General features: G+C 43.4%; 1 protein-coding gene across 2 annotated transcripts in view; it reads left to right on the top strand.

Moving 5' to 3' along the window:
* Window positions 1-19,813, top strand: part of adcy5 (adenylate cyclase 5) — a 396,314-nt gene that overhangs the window by 153,349 nt on the left and 223,152 nt on the right. For both annotated transcript variants that reach the window (XM_072260948.1, XM_072260947.1), the window contains one exon: window positions 15,727-15,876. In XM_072260948.1, coding sequence (XP_072117049.1) covers window positions 15,727-15,876 — 150 coding nt within the window. The remainder of the gene's footprint in view (window positions 1-15,726; window positions 15,877-19,813) is intronic.

Here is a 19,813-nt window from a genome sequence, read left to right as displayed (position 1 = left end):
AAATAGTAATAAAACCATAAATAGTTAATTAGTAATATGTAAATTATGCCAGTAAATTATGAAATAAGTCCAGGACCAGCCTATTGGCTCGGGGTGTCTGACCCTCCAAGGGAGGAGTTGTAAAGTCTGATGGCCACAGGCAGCAATGACTTCCTATGACGCTCTGTGCTGCATCTCGGTGGAATGAGTCTCTGGCTGAATGTACTCCTGTGCCCACCCAGTACATTATGTAGTGGATGGGAGACATCGTCCAAGATGGCATGCAATTTAGACAGCATCCTCTTTTCAGACACCACCGTGAGAGAGTCCAGTTAACACATGAGATGCTGGAAATCCTGAGCAACACACTCAAATGTTGGAGGAACTCAGCAGGTCAGGCAGCATTTATGGAGAGGAATGAACAGTCGATGATGGGACCCTTCATCAGGACTGGAAAAGCAGGATAAGAAGGTTGGAGGGAGATGGAGAAGTACAAGCTGGCAGGTGATAGGTGAGACAGGGTGGGTGCTTGGGGGAGGGATAGCTGAAGAAGAGGGAATCTAATAAAAGGATAGTGAACTGTAGGAGAAAGGAAACCAGAAGGCGGTGAGGAGAAGAGGAGGAGCAAGACGGCAACTAGAATGGGGATTGGAAAAGGGGAGGAGAAGTTAGTGGAAGTTCATGTTGGAAGCTAAGCTACCCAGGGAGAATCTGTGGTGTTGCTCCTCCAACCTGAGTCTGTTTTCATTGAGGCAGCAGAGAAGGCCATGGACAGATGTGTTGGAATAGGAGTGGGAAGTTGAATTGAAATGAGTAGCCACTAGGACAAAGGGAATGTTTTCTAGTTTTAATTTGTGGTGTTGGTCAGTTTCATTAGTCATAGACATCAATCAGTTATCACTTTGGGGTATGCTTTTAAATCAGACTTTGTAACTAGGACTAAAATCTTTTCTAATTAACACAGTAGTTCCAATGATTTCATGGCAGGAGGCTGGTTTAGTTGCTCTAACTTAATGGTGGTATTTTAGTGCAAAGGTTAGCGTAATGCTATTACAGCAACTTGGGTTTAATGACTGCTGCACCCGTTAAGGCATTTGTACACTCTCCCTGTGACCGTGTGGGTGTCCTCCCACATTATAAAGCATTACCGATTAGGGTTAGTAATTTGTAGGCACGTTGCCTTGGCGCCAGAAACACGCTGACACTTGTGTGCTGTCCCAGCACAATCCTTGGACTGTGCTGGATGATGCAAACAACGATTACACTGCATATTTCAATGTATGTGTGACAAATAAAGCAGATCGAAAATCTAATCTCAATTTTCTCCATGGCCCACTGACCAGTGCTGTGCTCTAAACTGCCAGCAGCATGCATTCCCAATTAAGTCACTTCGATACAGAGATTGGCTTAAGGGCTGTGAGTAATATTATATGAGGGCCATCATCCCACGTGTAGCGTGCAGTTTTTTGTTGCAAGATTTCATTGAAGTGTCCCCTCACTAGCCACTTTATTAGTAACAGGAGTGGAACGTGGTGTTGTCTTCTGCTGCTGTAGCCCATCCACTTCAGGGTTCAATGTGTTGTGCGTTCTGAGATTTTCTTCAGTACACCACTGTTGTAAAGCATGGTTATCTGAGTTACTGTCAGCTCGATCAAGATGTTTTCACCCACAGAACTACAACTCACTGGATGTTGTTTTGTTTTTCACACTATTCTCTGTAAACTCTAAAGACTGTTGTGCGTGAAAATTCCAGGCGATCAGCAGTTTCTAAGATAGTCAAACCACCCCATCTAGCACCAACAATCATTTCACAGTCAGAGTCACCAAGATCACATTTCTTCCCCATTCTGATGTTTGGTCTGAACAACAACTGAACCTTTGACCATGTCTGAACGTTTTTATGCATTGAGTTGTTGCCGCATGATTGGCTGATTAAATATTTGGATTAACGAGCAGGTGTACAGGTATACCTAATAAAGTGGTCACTGGGTGTATTTCCAGCATAGAAATAGGCCTATGCTGGTACTCGTCAGAAGAAGGACTTGCTTTTGTATAGCAACACGCAAACAAATACTGGAGTAATGCGTCAGGTCAGGCAGCATCTATGAAAACGAATACACAGGAGAAGTTTTGAGTTGACGCCCTTCTTCAGGACTAGAAAGGAAGACACCAGATTAAAAAGGTGAGGGGGGGGGGCAGGGAAGGAGGATAGCTAGAAGGTATGAGGTAAAGCCAGGTGTGCAGGAAAGATAAAGGGCTGGAGAGGAAGGAGTCTGTGATGGGAGAGGAGGGTGGACCATAGAAAAAAGGAGGAGGTAGGTGATAGGCAGGTGAGGAGGCCAGAGTGAGGAATAGAAGAAAAAGGGAGGGAAGCTTTTTTTTTTACCAGAGGGGGAAATAGATATTTATGCCATCAGGTTGGAGGCTACCCAAATGGAATACAAGGTGCTGCTCTTCCCTGAGGGTGGCCTCATTGTGACACAAGAGAAGGCCATGGACCAACATGTCAGAATGGGAATTGGATTGAAATGTTTGACCACTCTAGAGTGGAGGTACTCAACGGAGCACCAATTTACGATACTTTTGTGGCGTTTCAGATAAAGTACTGATAATAATGGTCAGGCAACAGCTGTGGAGAGGGAGAAAGAGTCAAGGTTTCTGGTCGATGACCTTTCGGTAGAACTTGGGCTTCCTTTCACCTTCCACCGTAACCCTATTTTAATCTTTTCTTCTCCTAATCTTCTCCAGTCGTGAATTTTCCCAGTTTTCTCCCCCCACTCCCATTATCTGCCATTTAACCGGTTATGTTGTCTCCTACCATTACCCAGTTCTGACGAAAGGCCATTGATTGACCTGAAACATTGACTCAGCATCTCTCAACACAGATGCTGCTGGACCTGCTGCCTATGCTGGCATTTTTTATTTCTGTATTTCCAGCCACTGGAGGTCTTTGCCTTTTGGTCAGAAATGTTGAATCTTTTTCTTTGTTTTTCCTCTCTCAACAGTGCTGCTTGGTCCACAGGGTATTTACAGCATTTTATGTTCGTAATTCAGAATTATAACAGCATTGTGTCACTATTGTAACAGGACGAACAACCCAGCAGCTGGTTTGTTCAAAAACAGCAACACTACAACATGATAACAATCAGGTATTCTGTTTCAAACCAAAACAACACAAGATATAGGAGCAGAATCAGGTCTTTTGGCCCTTCAAGTCTACTCTGTGATTCAGTCATTCTCCTACCTTCTCCCTGTCAAGAGCTTATCAATCTGTCTACCATCTAGATGAAGAAATTCCTCCTCTTCTCATTTCTAAAAGAATTTATCCTCCTTACTCTGAGGCTGTGTCTTCAGATCCTAGTCTTTCCTACTAATGGAAACATCCTTTCAGTATCAATAAGATCTCCCCTCATCCTTCTGAACTCCAGGTAATACAGGCCTAGAGACTTCAAATGAGCCGCATACATTGAGCCTTTCATTACTCGGATCATTCTTGTGAACCTGCTCTGGACCCTTTCTGGGACCAGCATATCTTTTCTTGGATACGGGTTTCATAATTGTTTATAATATTCTAAATTTGGTCAGACCAATGCCTTAGCAGAACATCCTCACTTTTGTATTCTGGTGTCATTAAAATTAATGCTAATTTTGCATTTGCCATCCTTACTACAGACTCGGCTTGCAAAAGATGCTTATGAAAGGACAAATTTTATGCACGGTGCTGCATAATTCTAGTGAATCATGTTGAATTCTGACCAGTTACCACTGTGTGGAGTTTGTACATTCTCCCTGTAACTGCGTGGGTTTCCAGCTTCCTTCCACACCCTAAGGGCATGAGGGTTGGTAGATCAATTGGCCACTGTGAATTGCCTCTCGTGTGAAGGGTAGAATCTGGTGTTTGGGGTAGGGCAGGGTGACAGTTGATCAGAATGAGTATTTACCAGTTAGTTCGGATTTAGTGGGCCAAAGGACAGATTAACCACAAGACACAGGAGCAGAATTAAGCCAGTCAACCTATTGAGTCTGTTCCGCTATTTCCATGATGGCTGAATTATAATCCCTGTGAACTCCATTCCCCTGTCTTCTCCCCATAACCTTTGACACCCTTACTAATCAAGAACCTATCAAAATAAACCTACGATTTGTCCTCCAAGGCCATATGTGACAATGAATTCCAGATTCACCACCCTCTAGCTAAAGAAATTCCTCCTCATCCCTGTTCTGAAGAGATGTCCTTCTAATCGAAGCCCATCCTAAGTGGACTTCTACCGTACAGATAAGTCACCATATATACTTTGAGATCCATTTTCTCCTCTGGGTGCTCTGGTTTCCTTCCACATTCCAAAGATGTACGAGTTAGTAGGTTAATTGGTCAGGTGGGTGTAATTAGGCAGCACGGGCTTGTTGAGCCAGAAAAGCCTGTTGCTGTGCTGTATCTCTCTAAACGAAAAAAAAATCTCAGCTGCAGTTTCACATTCCAGATGCCCAGTGGATAAAGGAGTTTGACCAGCCCAATGGTGCAGATAGTAGAGCTGGTGACCTGGGCTCAATCCTGACCTCAGCTTTTGTCTGCTTTTATGTCCTCCTGGTGACCATGTCGGTTTCATCTCTGTGAACATGGAACACTGAACAGTACCGAACTGGGTTCAACCCTAACCTCAGATTCTGTCTGTTTTTACGTTCTCCTGGTGACCATGTCGGTTTCATCTCTGTGAACGTGGAACACTGAACAGTACCGAACTGGATTCAACCCTAACCTCAGATTCTGTCTGTTAGCCAGTCCCCCCTCTGACTCTGTCAGTTTTGTCCATGTGAGTGTGGAACACTGAACAGTACAGACCTGGATCTGGCCCTTTGGCCAACCCTCACTATGCCATCCATGGTGCCAATCTAACTCATCCCATCTGCCTACATGTCTTGGTGTTGCATCCTTGTCTGATGTACCAAGATACACTGAAAACTTTGTTTTGCATGCTGTTCATACACTGCATTGAGGTAAAACAGTAGCAATGCAGAATAAAGTGTAAAAGCTACAGAGGATGTGCAGAGCAGGTAAACTGTAAAGTGCAAAATCATAATAAGGTAGCTTGTGAGATTAAGAGTTCATCTTACCATACTATGGAACCATTCAAGAGTCTGATAACAGTGGGGTGGAAGCTGTCATTAAGCCTAGTAGAACGTGCTTTCGGGCTTTTGTATCTCTTACCCAGTGGGACGGGGAGAAGAGAGAATATCCTGGGCAGTTGGAATCTTTGATTATGTTGGCTGCTTTACTAGGGCAGTGAGCAATAGAAAAAACATAGAAAACATACAGCACAGTACAGGCCCTTCGGCCCACAAAGCTGTTCCAAACATGTCCCTACCTTAGAACTATCTAGGATTTACCCATAACCCTTTTTACTAAGCTCCATGTAGCCATCCAGGAGTCTCTTAAAAGACCCTATCATTACCGCCTCCGCCACCGCTGGCAGCCCATTCCACACACTCACCATTCTCTGTGTATATAAAAAAAACAACTTACCCCTGACGTCTCCTGTGTACCTGACTACTGAGAAGTGTAGTCAGAGTCCGTAGATGAGAGACTGCTTCCTGTGATGTGCTGAGCTGTGTCCACAACTCTCTGTAGCTTCTTGTGGTCTCGTGCAGACCAGTTGCTGTACCAAGTCATTATACATCCAGATAGAATTTTTTGTTATGGTCCCGGCTTTCCCTGCCTGCCCATGTATCAGGTGCCTGTGAGAGAATAACTTGCAGGTGTACAGGGAAGTAAGGAGAGGGAAATGGAATGCATGACATTGCTCTCCTGGGAACCAAACCAGCATGCACCTGATGGACCGAATGACCACCACCCATGATCAGAGTTAATGATCAGGCATGGAAATCAATCTCTTGTAAACTCTGCAGCAACTCCTGATAGCAAGGATGATCCCACTGATTTGCCTCATAGATCCAAAGTCGAATTATCCTTCTGGTCATGTTGGACCCAATTAGCAATGTCTCTACTTCCTTATTTAATGAATCAGGATCAAGTTTAATATCACTGGCATATATCATGATATGTTGTTTTGTAGTAGCAGTACCTTGCAATACATAAAAAGAAGCTAAATTACAATATGAAATTTTAATATTTTATACATAAGTAGCGCAAAAAGAAAAAAATGGTGAGTTAGTGTACATGGGTTCATTATCCATTCAGAAATCTGATGGCAGAGGAAAGAAGCTGTTCCTAAAATGTTGAGTGTGTGTCTTCAGGCTCCTGTATCTCCCCCTGAATATATAATTTGCATTTGAATGAATGATTCTACCCCAGGCTATGTCTTTGTTACTAATGGATTTGACTATTCAAATAGTGTCTTGGATGATTTACTCACCTGAGGAGGTCACCTGCAAATCTATTGCCCCAGTGAACATTTTTTCTCCATGATCACTTTGTGCTTGTCAACAGATGAGGTTGTTTTAAAATTTTCATCCCTATTTTCAAACCCTTTTATGATCTTCAGATGCTGGAGATCTTGAGCACAGACACAAAATGCTGGAGGAACTCAGCATCTTCGGAGGAAATAAACAGTCAACCTTTCTAGCCTAGACCCTTTATCAGGAACAATTGATTTTAATTCTCTCAGTTAGTGGGAGATAGGTGTCCACCAAAAATCTCTGGAAGTTCAATGCTCTTCCTAAGTTGTGCCGTGTACTGTCTGACTGGCCACTTGATCATAACATACAATGGGAACTTTCAATGTCACCTCTTTGCTCATTCCTAAATCTTGCTTACCTTTAGGCTTTCTATATTTCTTGACAATATTTATAAGCTGCTGTATCAAACACCATCCTTAACCAGCTTAATGGACTTTTTTATGGATGTAATTTTTTAAATTAAAAAGGACACTTGAACAGGTATATTGATAGACAGGTTTTAAAGGAAATGGTGGAGGAACTCAGCAGGACCCCCTGAAGGGTCTCAGATGGAAATATTGACGATTCATTTCCCTTCATAAAGTTTCCTAATTTGCTGATTTCTCCAGCATTTTGTGTGTTGCTCCAGATATCCAGCATGTGAAGCTCTCTTCTCTCAACTCTTAGAGGATAAGACTTGGAATACACTGCCGGGGATAGTGTTAGCAGCAGATGCATTAGGGACATTGAAGAGACTCTTAGATAGGCACATGGATGCAAGAAAAATGGAGGGTTATGTGGGAGGGAAGGGTTAGATTGAACTTGGGGTATGTTTAAAAAGTCAGCATACATGGGCTAAAGGGGCCTTTACTGTTCTAACTTGGTGCCGCAGACAAGTTAGATTGAAAGACATGTTTCCATCCTGTATAACTGTGTCGTAGCAAAGAGGTATTATCTCTGATAATGTAGCGTTCCTTCACCCTACTCATGGACAGTTTGTCCCACTCTCATCAAGGAGGAGGCTATGTAGCATCCATGCCAGGACCACCAAACTCAAAAACAGTTATTTTCCCCAAGCAGTAAGGCTGATCAACACCCACTAACCCACCCCTCCACACCCCCCATCACCACTGTTTTATCATTTCCTGTTAGTCACCCTGTATAAAGGCACTCCTGTACCTGGTGTCACTCCATGTATATACAATCAATCTATGTATATAACCTATCATATTTATATTGTGCAACACACATCAAAGTTGCTAGTGAATGCAGCAGGCCAGGCAGCATCTCTAGGAAGAGGTACAGTCGTCGTTTCAGGCCGAGACCCTTCGTCAGGACTAACTGAAGGAAGAGTGAGTAAGGGATTTGAAAGTGGGAGGGGGAGGGGGAGATCCAAAATGATAGGAGAAGACAGGAGGGGGAGGGATGGAGCCAAGAGCTGGACAGGTGATAGGCAAAAGGGATACGAGAGGATCATGGGGCAGGAGGTCTGGGAAGAAAGACGGGGGGGGGGACCCAGAGGATGGGCAAGAGGTATATTCAGAGGGACAGAGGGAGAAAAAGGAAAGTGAGAGAAAGAATGTGTATAAAAATAAGTAACAGATGGGGTACGAGGGGGAGGTGAGGCATTAGCGGAAGTTAGAGAAGTCGATGTTCATGCCATCAGGTTGGAGGCCAGAGAAAGCAGGATCTCCCAGTGGCCACACATTTTAATTCCACATCCCATTCCCATTCTGACATATCAGCCCATCCTCTGGGTCCCCCCCCCCCCCACTTGTCTTTCTTCCCGGACCTCCTGTCCCATGATCCTTGCTGATCACAACTGAGCCCATTTCTAAACTATGGTGAAGGTTGTCTGACTTTGACTGTTTGGCACTGTTAAAATCACCGGATGTGTTGGATTGGGTAATTACTTTAATGGATCCACTGCTCTATAATTGCTGTTGTGCCTTCATTATAGAAAGCCGTTTAGACCCAAATAGAGAAGCCTCATAACTTTCCTTCATGACAGAGCACTGCCTCGGATGACCTTCTGTGGAAATGTTGTGAAGGTGACTGATGAGCGGAATCTTCAACCAAAGGAACAAAACTGCTGAAAGCATGTATCCTTGATTAGTGTTATAAGAACTTTAAGCACCTTTATTAATGCAAGCTTTTTTAAAAACCCCTTTACTCATTTCTTGCATATTTGGAAGTTTTAATGTGTATGATTTCTGTGTCCTAACTCCATCAGTACAAAGTTCGAAGTGACATTGTTATCAGCTTATACTACCCTGAGATTCATTTTCTTGCAGGTGTTCACAGTAGAACAAAGAAACAATAGAATCAGTGAAAACCTACACACAGCAAAGATGGACAAACAACCAAGGTGCACGAGAAGACCCAATTGCAAATACAAATAAAAATAAGAATACTACATGGAACACATGACTTGTAGAATCCTTGAAACTGAGTCCATAGGTTGTGGAATCAATTCAGTACAGGTTTCCCCCACCATCCGAAGGTAGAGCGTTCCTATGAAACGGTTCGTAAGCCGGAATGTCGTAAAGCGAAGAAGCAATTACCATTTATTTATATGGGAAAAATTTGTGAGCGTTCACAGACCCAAAAAAAACCTACCAAATCTTGCCAAGTAACACATAAAACCTAAAATAACAGTAACATATAGTAAAACCAGGAATGATATGATAAACACAGAGCCTATATAAAGTAGAAATAATGTATGTACAGTGTAGTATCGCTTACTGGAATTGGGAAGACAGCGCCGAGCACACTGATTGTGTGTTAGGCTGAGTCATCGGAGGTTGGGGTGATGCAGTGTTCCCCACCCTCCAGGCCGCCGACCGATACTGATACCGATACCGATACCGCGAAGGGTGCAGCGGTCCAGCGGTAGCTGGGATGCACCCAGCCCATCTTTAAGAAAAAAGCCAAAATAAACAAGCTAATTAATTCGGTGCCACCCGGCATGTAAATGTCGGCCCAGATCAGAAGCGACACAATTGGCAATTGCCTCTGATCTGGGCCAACATTTATGTGCCAGGCGGCACCTAATTAATTAGCATGTTTATTTTGGCTTTTTTCTTAAAGATGTGCTGGGTCCGTCCCGACTATTGCTGCATTCTCCACGGCAATGTGTCAGTCCATGGCCCAGGGGTTGGGGTGAGGGGACACAGGGGTGTCATCTCATCGTCATCTGTTTCCATCAAGGCAGGCAGGTCATCTTCTTCACGTTCAGTTCGTGGACGACTTCACTTTTGGTCCGTTCGCTGCTGCATTCGGTTTCGATTGTTGTCCTTTCCTCTTCCAATTGCATCAGCTCTTCATCTATCAGTTCTTGGTGATGGGATGCTAAAACATCTTCAACATCACGTTCGTCAATTTCCACAAGTCAAATTCACTTTGTCCTTACTTCGTTCACCACGATCGAAACGCTTAATTATGTCTAGTTTTACGCTAAGTGTAACACCCTTACGAGCTCTTTTACGCTTTTCCGATAGCTCAGAACTCATCTTGCTAAAGGCTGCTCACAGGCACGTGTTTAAGTAATGCCAGCTAGAATGCAGTTCCGGGGGAGGAGCTTGGCTGCTCGGGGCGCGCGCTGCCTTTTATCGCGCGCTGCCTTTTTTTGTAACAGTGAAAACACCTTCTATTAGCGAAAACAGGGAACTAATGTAGGGCTCTCGTAACAGCGAGGTTTCATAAAGCGAATGTTCGAGAAACAGGGGACACCTGTATTGTCAATTCATGATATTTAAATGGCTGGTATACCGAGCAAGGGTTGGTTTTATAGCCTCTGAGCATTCTTTCTTGGATTGGATCATGGGTAAGTAAAGAATGTATTTAAAACCTTAGGGGAAGCAAAGTCTCAAGAGAATATAACCAAACTGCAGAAAACGAAACGTGACTCTGTACTCTAGTTCTAGACCAGAGCTATGGTATAATGTTACAATGATTTTCCTATCATTGTTTCTACTGTGAAGCATTAGGAAGCATGTGCAAATTGAAGCAAGCTCATTTCTGTGTTGGAGGTTTCAGCTAACAATGTATTGTATTGTAAATCATGTAGAGTTCCCAGGCCTCCTTGTCTCCAAGCTCTAGAATTCTTGCCCTAAATCCTTCCTCCTTTTAAAGTGTCCATAAATTCATTGGGGTGCCTCTGTAGCATGACACTATTACAGCTTGGGGGGGTGTCAAAGTTCAGAGTTCAATTACAGCGCCGTCTGTAAGGAGTTTGTATATTCTCAGTGCGACCATGTGCGACCATTCCTGTGGTTTCCTCCCATGGCCCAAAACCTACTGGTTAGTAAGTTAATTGGTGACTGTAAGTTGTCCTGTGATTGGACTACTGTTAAATAGGTTGGTTGCTGGGTGGTGCAGCCTGTTGGGCTGGAAGGGCCTGTTCCACGCAGTATCAATAGATAAATAATAAAAATAGTAAATAAGACACAGGAGCAGAGCGAGACCATTCAGCCCATCGAGCCAGTTCCATTATGGCTGATCCTTTCAATCCTACTCTTCTGCCTTCTCTCCGTAACCTTAAACCCTCCCTCTTTCATCAAAGTTACAATCATTTGCCCTATGACTCCATCAGGATTTGCTTGGTTATATAGCCTGGTAGAGCGGCCTTTGGACAATGTACGTGGTTCATAGAGAGGGGAAAACTGGTCAAGAAAGCATTGCATAACTTGTACAGTACTCACCTAACCATATAGGCACATAACCTAACCTAACCACCTAACCTAACCATATAGCCTAACCTAGCCACCTAACCTAACCATATAGGCACATACCATGTTTTTATTAATGCTGCTTTGTTACTGTAATGATCTGATCACTAAAGTCACTGTTTGCCACCATGTTGGTTGTCTTGTCCCTAAAACCTGCCATTATCATGGTGTGATGAAGAACTAGTGAATCAAAAGGATTCTGTTTTACAACCACTAGAACTTTGTACTCTTGTCTGCTGGTGGACTCCCTCACCGTGCACTATGGAAATTGATTATTGATCAAATAGTCTTGTCACACTTTTTTGGGTCAACTAGGCCACTTGTCTGTCTTGATTGTTCACACACAATGCTCTAATGGCAGCAACTGCAAGGGATGGTCTGACCCAGTTTTGAACCTTATCTGGGGAAACTGAGTATTGTCTTTATTTTGTGTTGATTGGGAAGTAAGCACTGAGGGGAAAAAACGTCCTCTGTTCAGTTGATAATGTTCCTTGAACTTGATTCTCCATCAGAGCATCTTTCTCAGAAACGCTTGGGGGCGCACAGTATTGTAGTGGTTGGCATAATGCTATTACAGTGCCAGTGACCCGGGTCGCTGAAGGGAGTTTGTATGTTCTCCCCATGATCGTGTGGATGCTCTGGTTTCTTCCCACATTCCAGAGATGCAGCTTAGTAGGTTAATTGGGATGGAAAAGACTTTTATCGTGCTATGTCTTTACAACTAAACATTTCAGCAAAGAGCAACGGAAATGTTTTTGGTTTTGGCTCTGGAGGTCATGTCAGGATTCAGTTCCCTGTAAATGGAGCCATGAGTTCAGAGGTGGACTTTTTTCTTGTAAACTCTGAGCACCCAGGTAGCTTGTAGAGCATCAGTAAACCAACAAACAAGACAGTGCACCAATTGTGAACAACACTGAGACTTTAACAGTGCATCAATTAATTCCTGGAACTTTTATAATTATGAGTATATCTCTGCTTTTATATTAACTGGAGTCAAAGTAATTACCAGGTCTAAGCAGATCAGTTCTAATTGGCAGTTGATCATAAATCAGCAAGGTAGCCTGGCAGTTATAGCTAATGCAACACTTTGCAGTTAGTGCAACAATTCCTGCCACTGCCTGTACGTTATCCTTGTGACCAACTGTGTGGGTTTCCTGTCGCTGCCTGTACTTTGGCCCTGTGACCAACTGTGTGGGATTCCTTTGGGTGCCTGTGTGTTATCCCTGTGACTGACTGTGGGATTCCTTTGAGTGCCTGTACGTTATCCCTGTGACCAACTGTGTGGGTTTCCTGTCACTGCCTGTATGTTTCCCTGTGACTGACTGTGAGTTTTCCTTTGGGTGCTTGTACATTTCCCTGTGGCCGACTGTGTGTTTCCTGTCACTGCCTGTACATTTCCCTGTGACTGACTGTGTGTGTTTCCTGTCACTGCCTGTACGTTTCCCTGTGACCGACTGTGTGTGTTTCCTGTCACTGCCTGTACGTTTCCCCGCGACCGACTGTGTGTGTTTCCTGTCACTGCCTGTACGTTTCCCTGTGACCGACTGTGGGTTTCATTTGGGTGCACTGGTTTTAGAACTCCTATGTTCTAAAGACGTATGGTTAGGGTTAGTAAGTTATGCTCGTGCTGTGTTGACTGCAGAAGTGTGGTGACCCTTATGGGCTGCCCCCAGCACAATCCTTGGACTGTGTTTGTACTTCACTGTGTTTCCATGTACATGGGGCAAATGAAGTTAATTAGTTTTGTTTTATGGAATATTAATGACAGTTTCTGCATGGTGTTAAAGTAAACGTAGTGAAGTTTGAGTTTAACCAGCTTCCAGACCCTGGTTGTTGGACTATTGAATGAGGTGCAGTGTTGTATGCTATTCAATGCAGTCTTTGGGATAGCAACAGTGAAGCTGATGTGTTGGATAATGGTAATGCATTGGTTAATAGTGACTGGTGACTTCAGGCGAGATCCACTGTTAATCAAAAAATCCAAAAATGACTGTGTTGTTTTGCCAAGAGCTTCAGAACCATGTTGCTTGCCTCACTGTTGACGTCCACTGAGTGGATACAAATTAAACATATTGTGGTTATATAAGCTGGCAGTTTGGCAATTGCAAGATTATATACTCTCTTGTTTATCTTAATGAATGTAATGGCTGTCAATCAACATCTGGCACCAAGTGCACGTTTTGCTTGTGAAGTGTTTAAAAAAATTGTAAACCTAGGACATTAAAGCCCCGTTCAGGTCCTTTAGCTCACAATGTTGTGCCAACCTTTTAACCTACTCTGATATCAATCTAACAGTTCCCACCTACAATACCCTGCATTTTTCTATCATCTAAGGGTCTGTTAACTCTCCCTAATGTATCTGCCTCTACCACCACCCTAGCAAGGTGTTCCACACACGCACTGTTCTGTGTAATAACTTGCCTCTGACGTCCCCCTATACTTTCCTCCAATCACCTTAAAATTGTGCCTCCTTGTATTAGCCATTTTTGCCCTCGGGGGGGAAGGTCTCTGGATCTCCACTTGATCTATGCCTCTTGTCATCTTGTCACCTTTCATCCTCCTGAGGGAAAAGCCCCAGCTTGCTCAACCTCTCCTCACGAGACCTGCTCTCTAATCCAAGCACCATCCTGATAAACTTCCTCTGCACCTTCCCTAAAGCTTCCCCATCCTTCCCATAATGAGGTGTCCAGAATTGAATACAAAATTTCCTGTGTGGCCTAACCAGAGTTTTATAGAGCTGCAATCACGGCTCTTGAACTCAGTTCCCCGACTAACGAAGGCCAACATACCATACCCTGCTCCACCTTAACCACTCTTTCAACTTTGTGAATCATTTCCTAATGTGCATTGGTGTCATTTTGTTTAATAATGTTCCTCTGGAACCTCTTGAGACACCGTAAGTACAAGTCTGTTTTTGTATACCATAAAATTATGACCCTCATGTTAGCCCTGGGATAAAGTATCTTGCTATTCTCTCTATGTATTCCTCTTATCATCTTGTACAGCTCTAATAAATTAGCACTCACCCTCCTACACTCCAGAGAGAAAAGCACTAGGTTGCTCAACCTATCCTCGTAAGAAATAATCTCTAATCCAGGCAGCATTACTGGCAGTCTGTTCTTGTATACATGTGTGATTGTTGGATGAGTTTGTTGGGCCAGATGATGACGTCTCATGTGAGTGAGTGTGTCATTATTCATTAACAGGTCTGTAGAATGCTATGATGGGAGATTGAATGGAAAAACTGGAGCAGAAGGACTAGCAACATCACAATGGAAAGGCCATATAAATATACACTCAGTGGCTAGTAGGAGCCCCCCGTACCTAATAATGTGGCCAGTGAGTGCATGTTCGTGGTTTTCTGCTGCTGTAGCCCATCCACTTCAAAGTTCGACGTGTTGTGTATTCAGATATGTTAGAAACATAGAAAACCTACAGCACAATACAGGCCCTTCGGCCCACAAAGTTGTGCCAAACATGTCCCTACCTTAGAAATTACTAGGGTTATCCATAGCCCTCTATTTTTCTAAGCTCCACGTACCTATCCAAAAGTCTCTTAAAGGACCCTATCGTATCCGCCTCCACCCCCGTTGCCGGCAGCTCATTCCACACACTCACCACTCTCTGAGTAAAAAACTTACCCCTGACATCTCCTCTGTACCTACTCCCCAGCACCTTAAACCTGTGTCCTCTTGTGGCAACCATTTCAGCCCTGGGAAAAAGCCTCTGACTATCCACACAATCAATGCCTCTCATCATCTTATACACCTCTAACAGGTCACCTCTCATCCTCCGTCACTCCAAGGAGAAAAGGCCGAGTTCACGCAACCTGTTTTCATAAGGCATGCTCCCCAATCCAGGCAACATCCTTGTAAATTTCCTCTGCACCCTTTCTATGGTTTCCACATCCTTCCTGTAGTGAGGCGACCAGAACTGAGCACAGTACTCCAAGTGGAGTCTGACCAGGGTCCTACATAGCTGCAACATTACCTCTCGGCTCCTGAATTCAATTCCTCGATTGATGAAGGCCCATACACTGTACGCCTTCTTAACCACAGAGTCAACCTGCGCAGCTGCTTTGAGCGTCCTTTGGACTCGGACCCCAAGATCCTTCTGATCCTCCACACTGCCAAGAGTCTTACCATTAATACTGTTTTAATGTTCTTCTGCACACCAGTGTTGAAACGCAAGGTTGTCTGAGTTACCGTTGCCACCTTGTTAGCTTGAACCAGCCTGGCCACTCTCCTCTGACCCCTGTCATTAACAAGGTGTTTCTCACCCGCAGAACTGCTGATCACCGGAGCGTTTTTTTGTTTTTCTCACCATTCACTGTAAACTATGAAGACTGTTGTGTGTGAAAATCCCAGGAGATCAGCTGTGTCTGAGATACTCAAACCCTCCCAACTGGCACCAACAGCCTTTCCTTGGTCAAAGTCACTTAGATCACATTTCTTCCCCATTCTGATGTTTGGTCTGAAAACCAACTGAACTTGACCATGTCTGCATGCTTTCACATATTGAGTTGCTGTCACGTGATTAACAAGCTGGTGTCCAGATAAAGTGTATGTCTAACAAGTTATGAAGACAGCCCATTTGTAACCTGTGATTGTTCTTCCTCTTCCAGTTGGTCTCCAATGTGCTGATCTTCTCTTGTACCAACATTGTTGGCGTCTGCACCCATTACCCCGCCGAGGTGTCGCAGCGGCAGGCCTTTCAGGAGACTCGAGAATGCATCCAAGCACGGCTGCACTCGCAGAAGGAAAATCAGCAGCAGGCAAGAAATCTGTGATTTTTTTTTAATCGGACTTTGGCACAGTAATGGAAGGTGGGTTAGTAGGTTTGCAGATCACAGGAAGTTTGGTGGTTTTGTGGTTAGTGTAGAAGGTTGCTGCAAGTTTGAATTGGTAGGATGCAGAGCTGGGCTGAGTAGTGGCAGATGGAGTTCAAGTTGAAGCTTAATTGTCATTCAGCCACACATGAATAATTCCAAATGAAACAGTGTACTCAGAGTCACACATCGTTATGTTAGAAGAAAAACATAGTCACAAAGAAATTAAACCGCCCAAGTTCCTGCCTGACAGGGCCTTTAGGTTGACGATGCATGGAATGTTATCCTGAGCAAGAACAAGGATGCAGCAGTTCCTCATTACAACCACACGAGTGCTATCTAACCTGTCTTCCACCGAGTGGAAAAACCCAGTGAAGTAAGAAATGATACAGTTTGGAAGGTTGAACATTTGAAAGGCAAAGTATAAGGTTTATGGCAGGATTCTTGTGGTCTACATCCATAGATCCCTCCAAAGTCATCACGCAAGTTGTTCCAGATTCCAGCATCTGTTGTCTCAACATACATAAATCCATAAACATTGCACTGCATGGTGATAGGGTGACCAAGAAGGCATAGGGTGTGTTGGCTTCATTATTCGGGAAATTGAGTTCAGGAGCTGTAAGGTAATGCTTCAGTTCTGTAAAACCTTGGTTAGTTCAAACTTGGAATATTGTGTTCAGTTCTGGTCACATTATAGGAAGGACTTGGAAGCTGCAGAGATTTACCAGGGTGCAGTCTGGATTAGAGAGCATGTCTTATGAGGATAGGGTGAGTGAGCTAGGGCTTTTGTCTTTGGAGTGAAGGAGGGTGAGAGTTGACTTGATAGAGGTGTTACAGATGATGAGGCATAGATCAAGTGGATAGCCAGAGACATTTCCTAAGGTCAGAACTGGCGAATATGAGGAAGTGTAGTGGGTACATCAGAGGTGGTGGGTGTGTGGAACTCACTGCCAGTGGTGGTGGTAGAGGCAGAAACATTAGGGACATTTAAGAAACACCTATTTAAAAAAAAGTGAAGGAAAATGGAGGCCTATGGAAGAGGGACTGGTTAACGTGATCTTTGAGTGGGTTAAAAGTAGGGCTGAAGGGCCTGTACTGTGCTGTATTTTCTATGCAAATTTGACATTGGAACAAATGTGGCTTGCAGTCATACAACCAGTACCTCACAGGAAGAGGACTAGGATTGTGGTGGAGGCTGATTTAGAAACAATGAGCTAGAGGGCCTGTTCCTGTGATATTTGACTCCATGATATCTTTGAAGATAGGGCATCTAGAAGCACTTTATTTGATAGTGCTCTTCGAAAACACCTTCAGTCATTCTACAATGTTACCAACATGAACTAAAGTCAGATTCTTGTCTGTGTGTGGATCGTGGATTAGATGGCAGGTCTTCCCAGTTGATTAAATACATTGCTAAGTCCTGTTAAAACTGTAGAATGCAGAAACGGCAGAATGGCCAGATTTTAGGACATTGGGGTCCGTGCTCAGTCTGGGAGGAGACTTTAGGTTCTTGAAATACTAATCTCCAGAACCCCAATTCTACCTCAGACACAGAAGACTATAGACCACCTCATAGACCATAGACCATAAGACACAGGTGTGGAATCAGGCCATTCAACCTACTGAGTCTTTTCCATCATGGCTGATTTATTATCCCTCTCAACCTCAGGGGCTGTGCCCTCTGGTCCTAAACTTTCCCACCATTGGAAACAACCTCTCCACCTCCACTCTATCTCGACCTCTCAATATTTGGTATAGTGTCATCAAATGCTCCTCGTAAATTAACCCTTTCATTTGCAGGATCATTGTCGTAAACTTCCTCTAGATCCTCTCCAATGCTAGCACATTCTTTCGTAAATAAAGGATCCAAAACTGCTCACAGTTTTCTTATACTTCCAGAAACTTGTTTCAGATTGTAGTTTTTCTTGCATCAGTCTTTTATTTTTGCACTGCCTCTTTTTTTCACTCTTGTATAATTTGCTTTGCTTTTTTCTGAATACATGCTATGATGTTGCTGCGAGCAATTTTTGCATTGTACTTGTGCTGATGACAATAAGCTAGAGTTGATGGTTGTTCGTTAGAGCAGATGGCCATGAAGGTGTGATGAAGTCACCTGTCCATTTGAAGTTGGGTAGCGGGGGTAATATTGGCCAGTGAGCTGGAGACATTGCGTACTCTCATGATAGGCTCTGAATTTCATTATGACTATAAATCTGGCTGGAGTATGGTCTGTGAGGAGGATGCTGGGAGGCCTCCGGGCATTTTGGCTAGTTAAGGATAAGAGAATATAATGTGGAAAATGTGAGGTCATTTATTTAAGAAATACAGAATATTTTAAAACAACAGTAAAACTTTGTTAGCTGGCACTGGGAACTTTGATGGTGCCACACTAGTAGAAAATCCAGTCTGTTAGATGTTAATCCAACTTTTAATTTTATTTCTTTTTTTAAGCACTATAATAAATTTGATAGTGATCATAATAAGTTTAAGGTGTGTGTGGGAACCAGGACACTACTGAGTTTTAAAGGAATGTGGCAATTGGGACACTGGTGAATTTCAGCACACACAACAGCTTCTTGCCCTCTGCCATCAAACTTCTGAATGGGTAATGAGCCCATGAACATGACTACAGTATTTTTGGCTCTCTGCATTACTTATTTAATTTAATTTTTAATTTGTATTTCTTATTGTACCTTATAGTTTATTTTGCGTATAGCACTTTAGCGCTGCCACAAAACAACAAATTTCACGACAACTGCCAATGAATCATATTAAAACTGATTCTAACACTTTCAAGGGAACTTAGGAACTGGGGTACATGAGTGTAAAAAGACTGTGGGAACCGGAGCCCCAGTTAGTTCAGAATCAGAATCAGGTTTATTATCGCCGGCATGTGACGTGAAATTTGTTAACCTAGCAGCGGTAGTGCATAATATAGAAGAAAAAAAGCACAAAATAAAATAATAATAAATAAATAACCAAATCAATTACAGTATACATATATTGAATAGATTAAAAATTGTGTAAAAAAACAGAAATACTATATATTAAAAAAGTGAGGTAGTGTCCAAAGTTCAATGTCCATTTAGGAATCTGATGGCAGAGGGGAAGAAGCTGTTCCTGAATCGCTGAGTGTGTACCTTCAGGCTTCTGTATCCTCCTACCTGATGGTAACAGTGAGAAAAGGGCATGCCCTGGGTGCTGGAAGTCCTTAATAATGGACGCTGCCTTTCTGAGACACCGCTCCCTGAAGATGCCCTAGATACTTTGTAAACTAGTACCGAAGATGGAGTCAACTAAATTTACAACTCTCTGCAACTTCTTTCGGTCCTGTGCAGTAGCCCCTCCATACCAGACGGTGATGCAGCCTGTCCGAATGCTGTCCACGGTACATCAATAGAAGTTATTGAGTGTATTTGTTGACATACCAAATCTCTTCAAACTCCTAATGAAGTATAGCTGCTGTCTTGCCTTCTTTATAACTGCATTGATACGTTGGGACCAGGTTAGATCCTCAGTGATCTTGACACCCAGGAACTTGAAGCTGCTCACTCTCTCCACTTCTGATCCCTCTGTGAGGATTGGTATGTGTTCCTTCGTCTTACCCTTCCTGAAGTCCACAATCAACTCTTTTGTCTTACTGATACTGAGTGCCAGGTTGTTGCTGCAGCACCATTCCACTAGTTGGCATATCTCATTCCTGTATGCCCTCTCATTTCCATCTGAGATTCTACCAACAATGGTTGTATCATCAGCAAATTTATTGATAGTATTTGAGCTATGCCCAGCCACACAGTCATGGGTATACGGAGAGTAGAGCATTGGGCAAAGCACACACCCCTGATGTGCACCAGTGTTGATCGTCAGCGAGGAGAAGATGTTA

Source organism: Mobula birostris, chromosome 6, assembly GCF_030028105.1.
Source record: "Mobula birostris isolate sMobBir1 chromosome 6, sMobBir1.hap1, whole genome shotgun sequence".
NCBI lineage: Eukaryota > Metazoa > Chordata > Chondrichthyes > Myliobatiformes > Myliobatidae > Mobula > Mobula birostris.
This window is presented reverse-complemented; position numbering and strand designations above follow the sequence as displayed.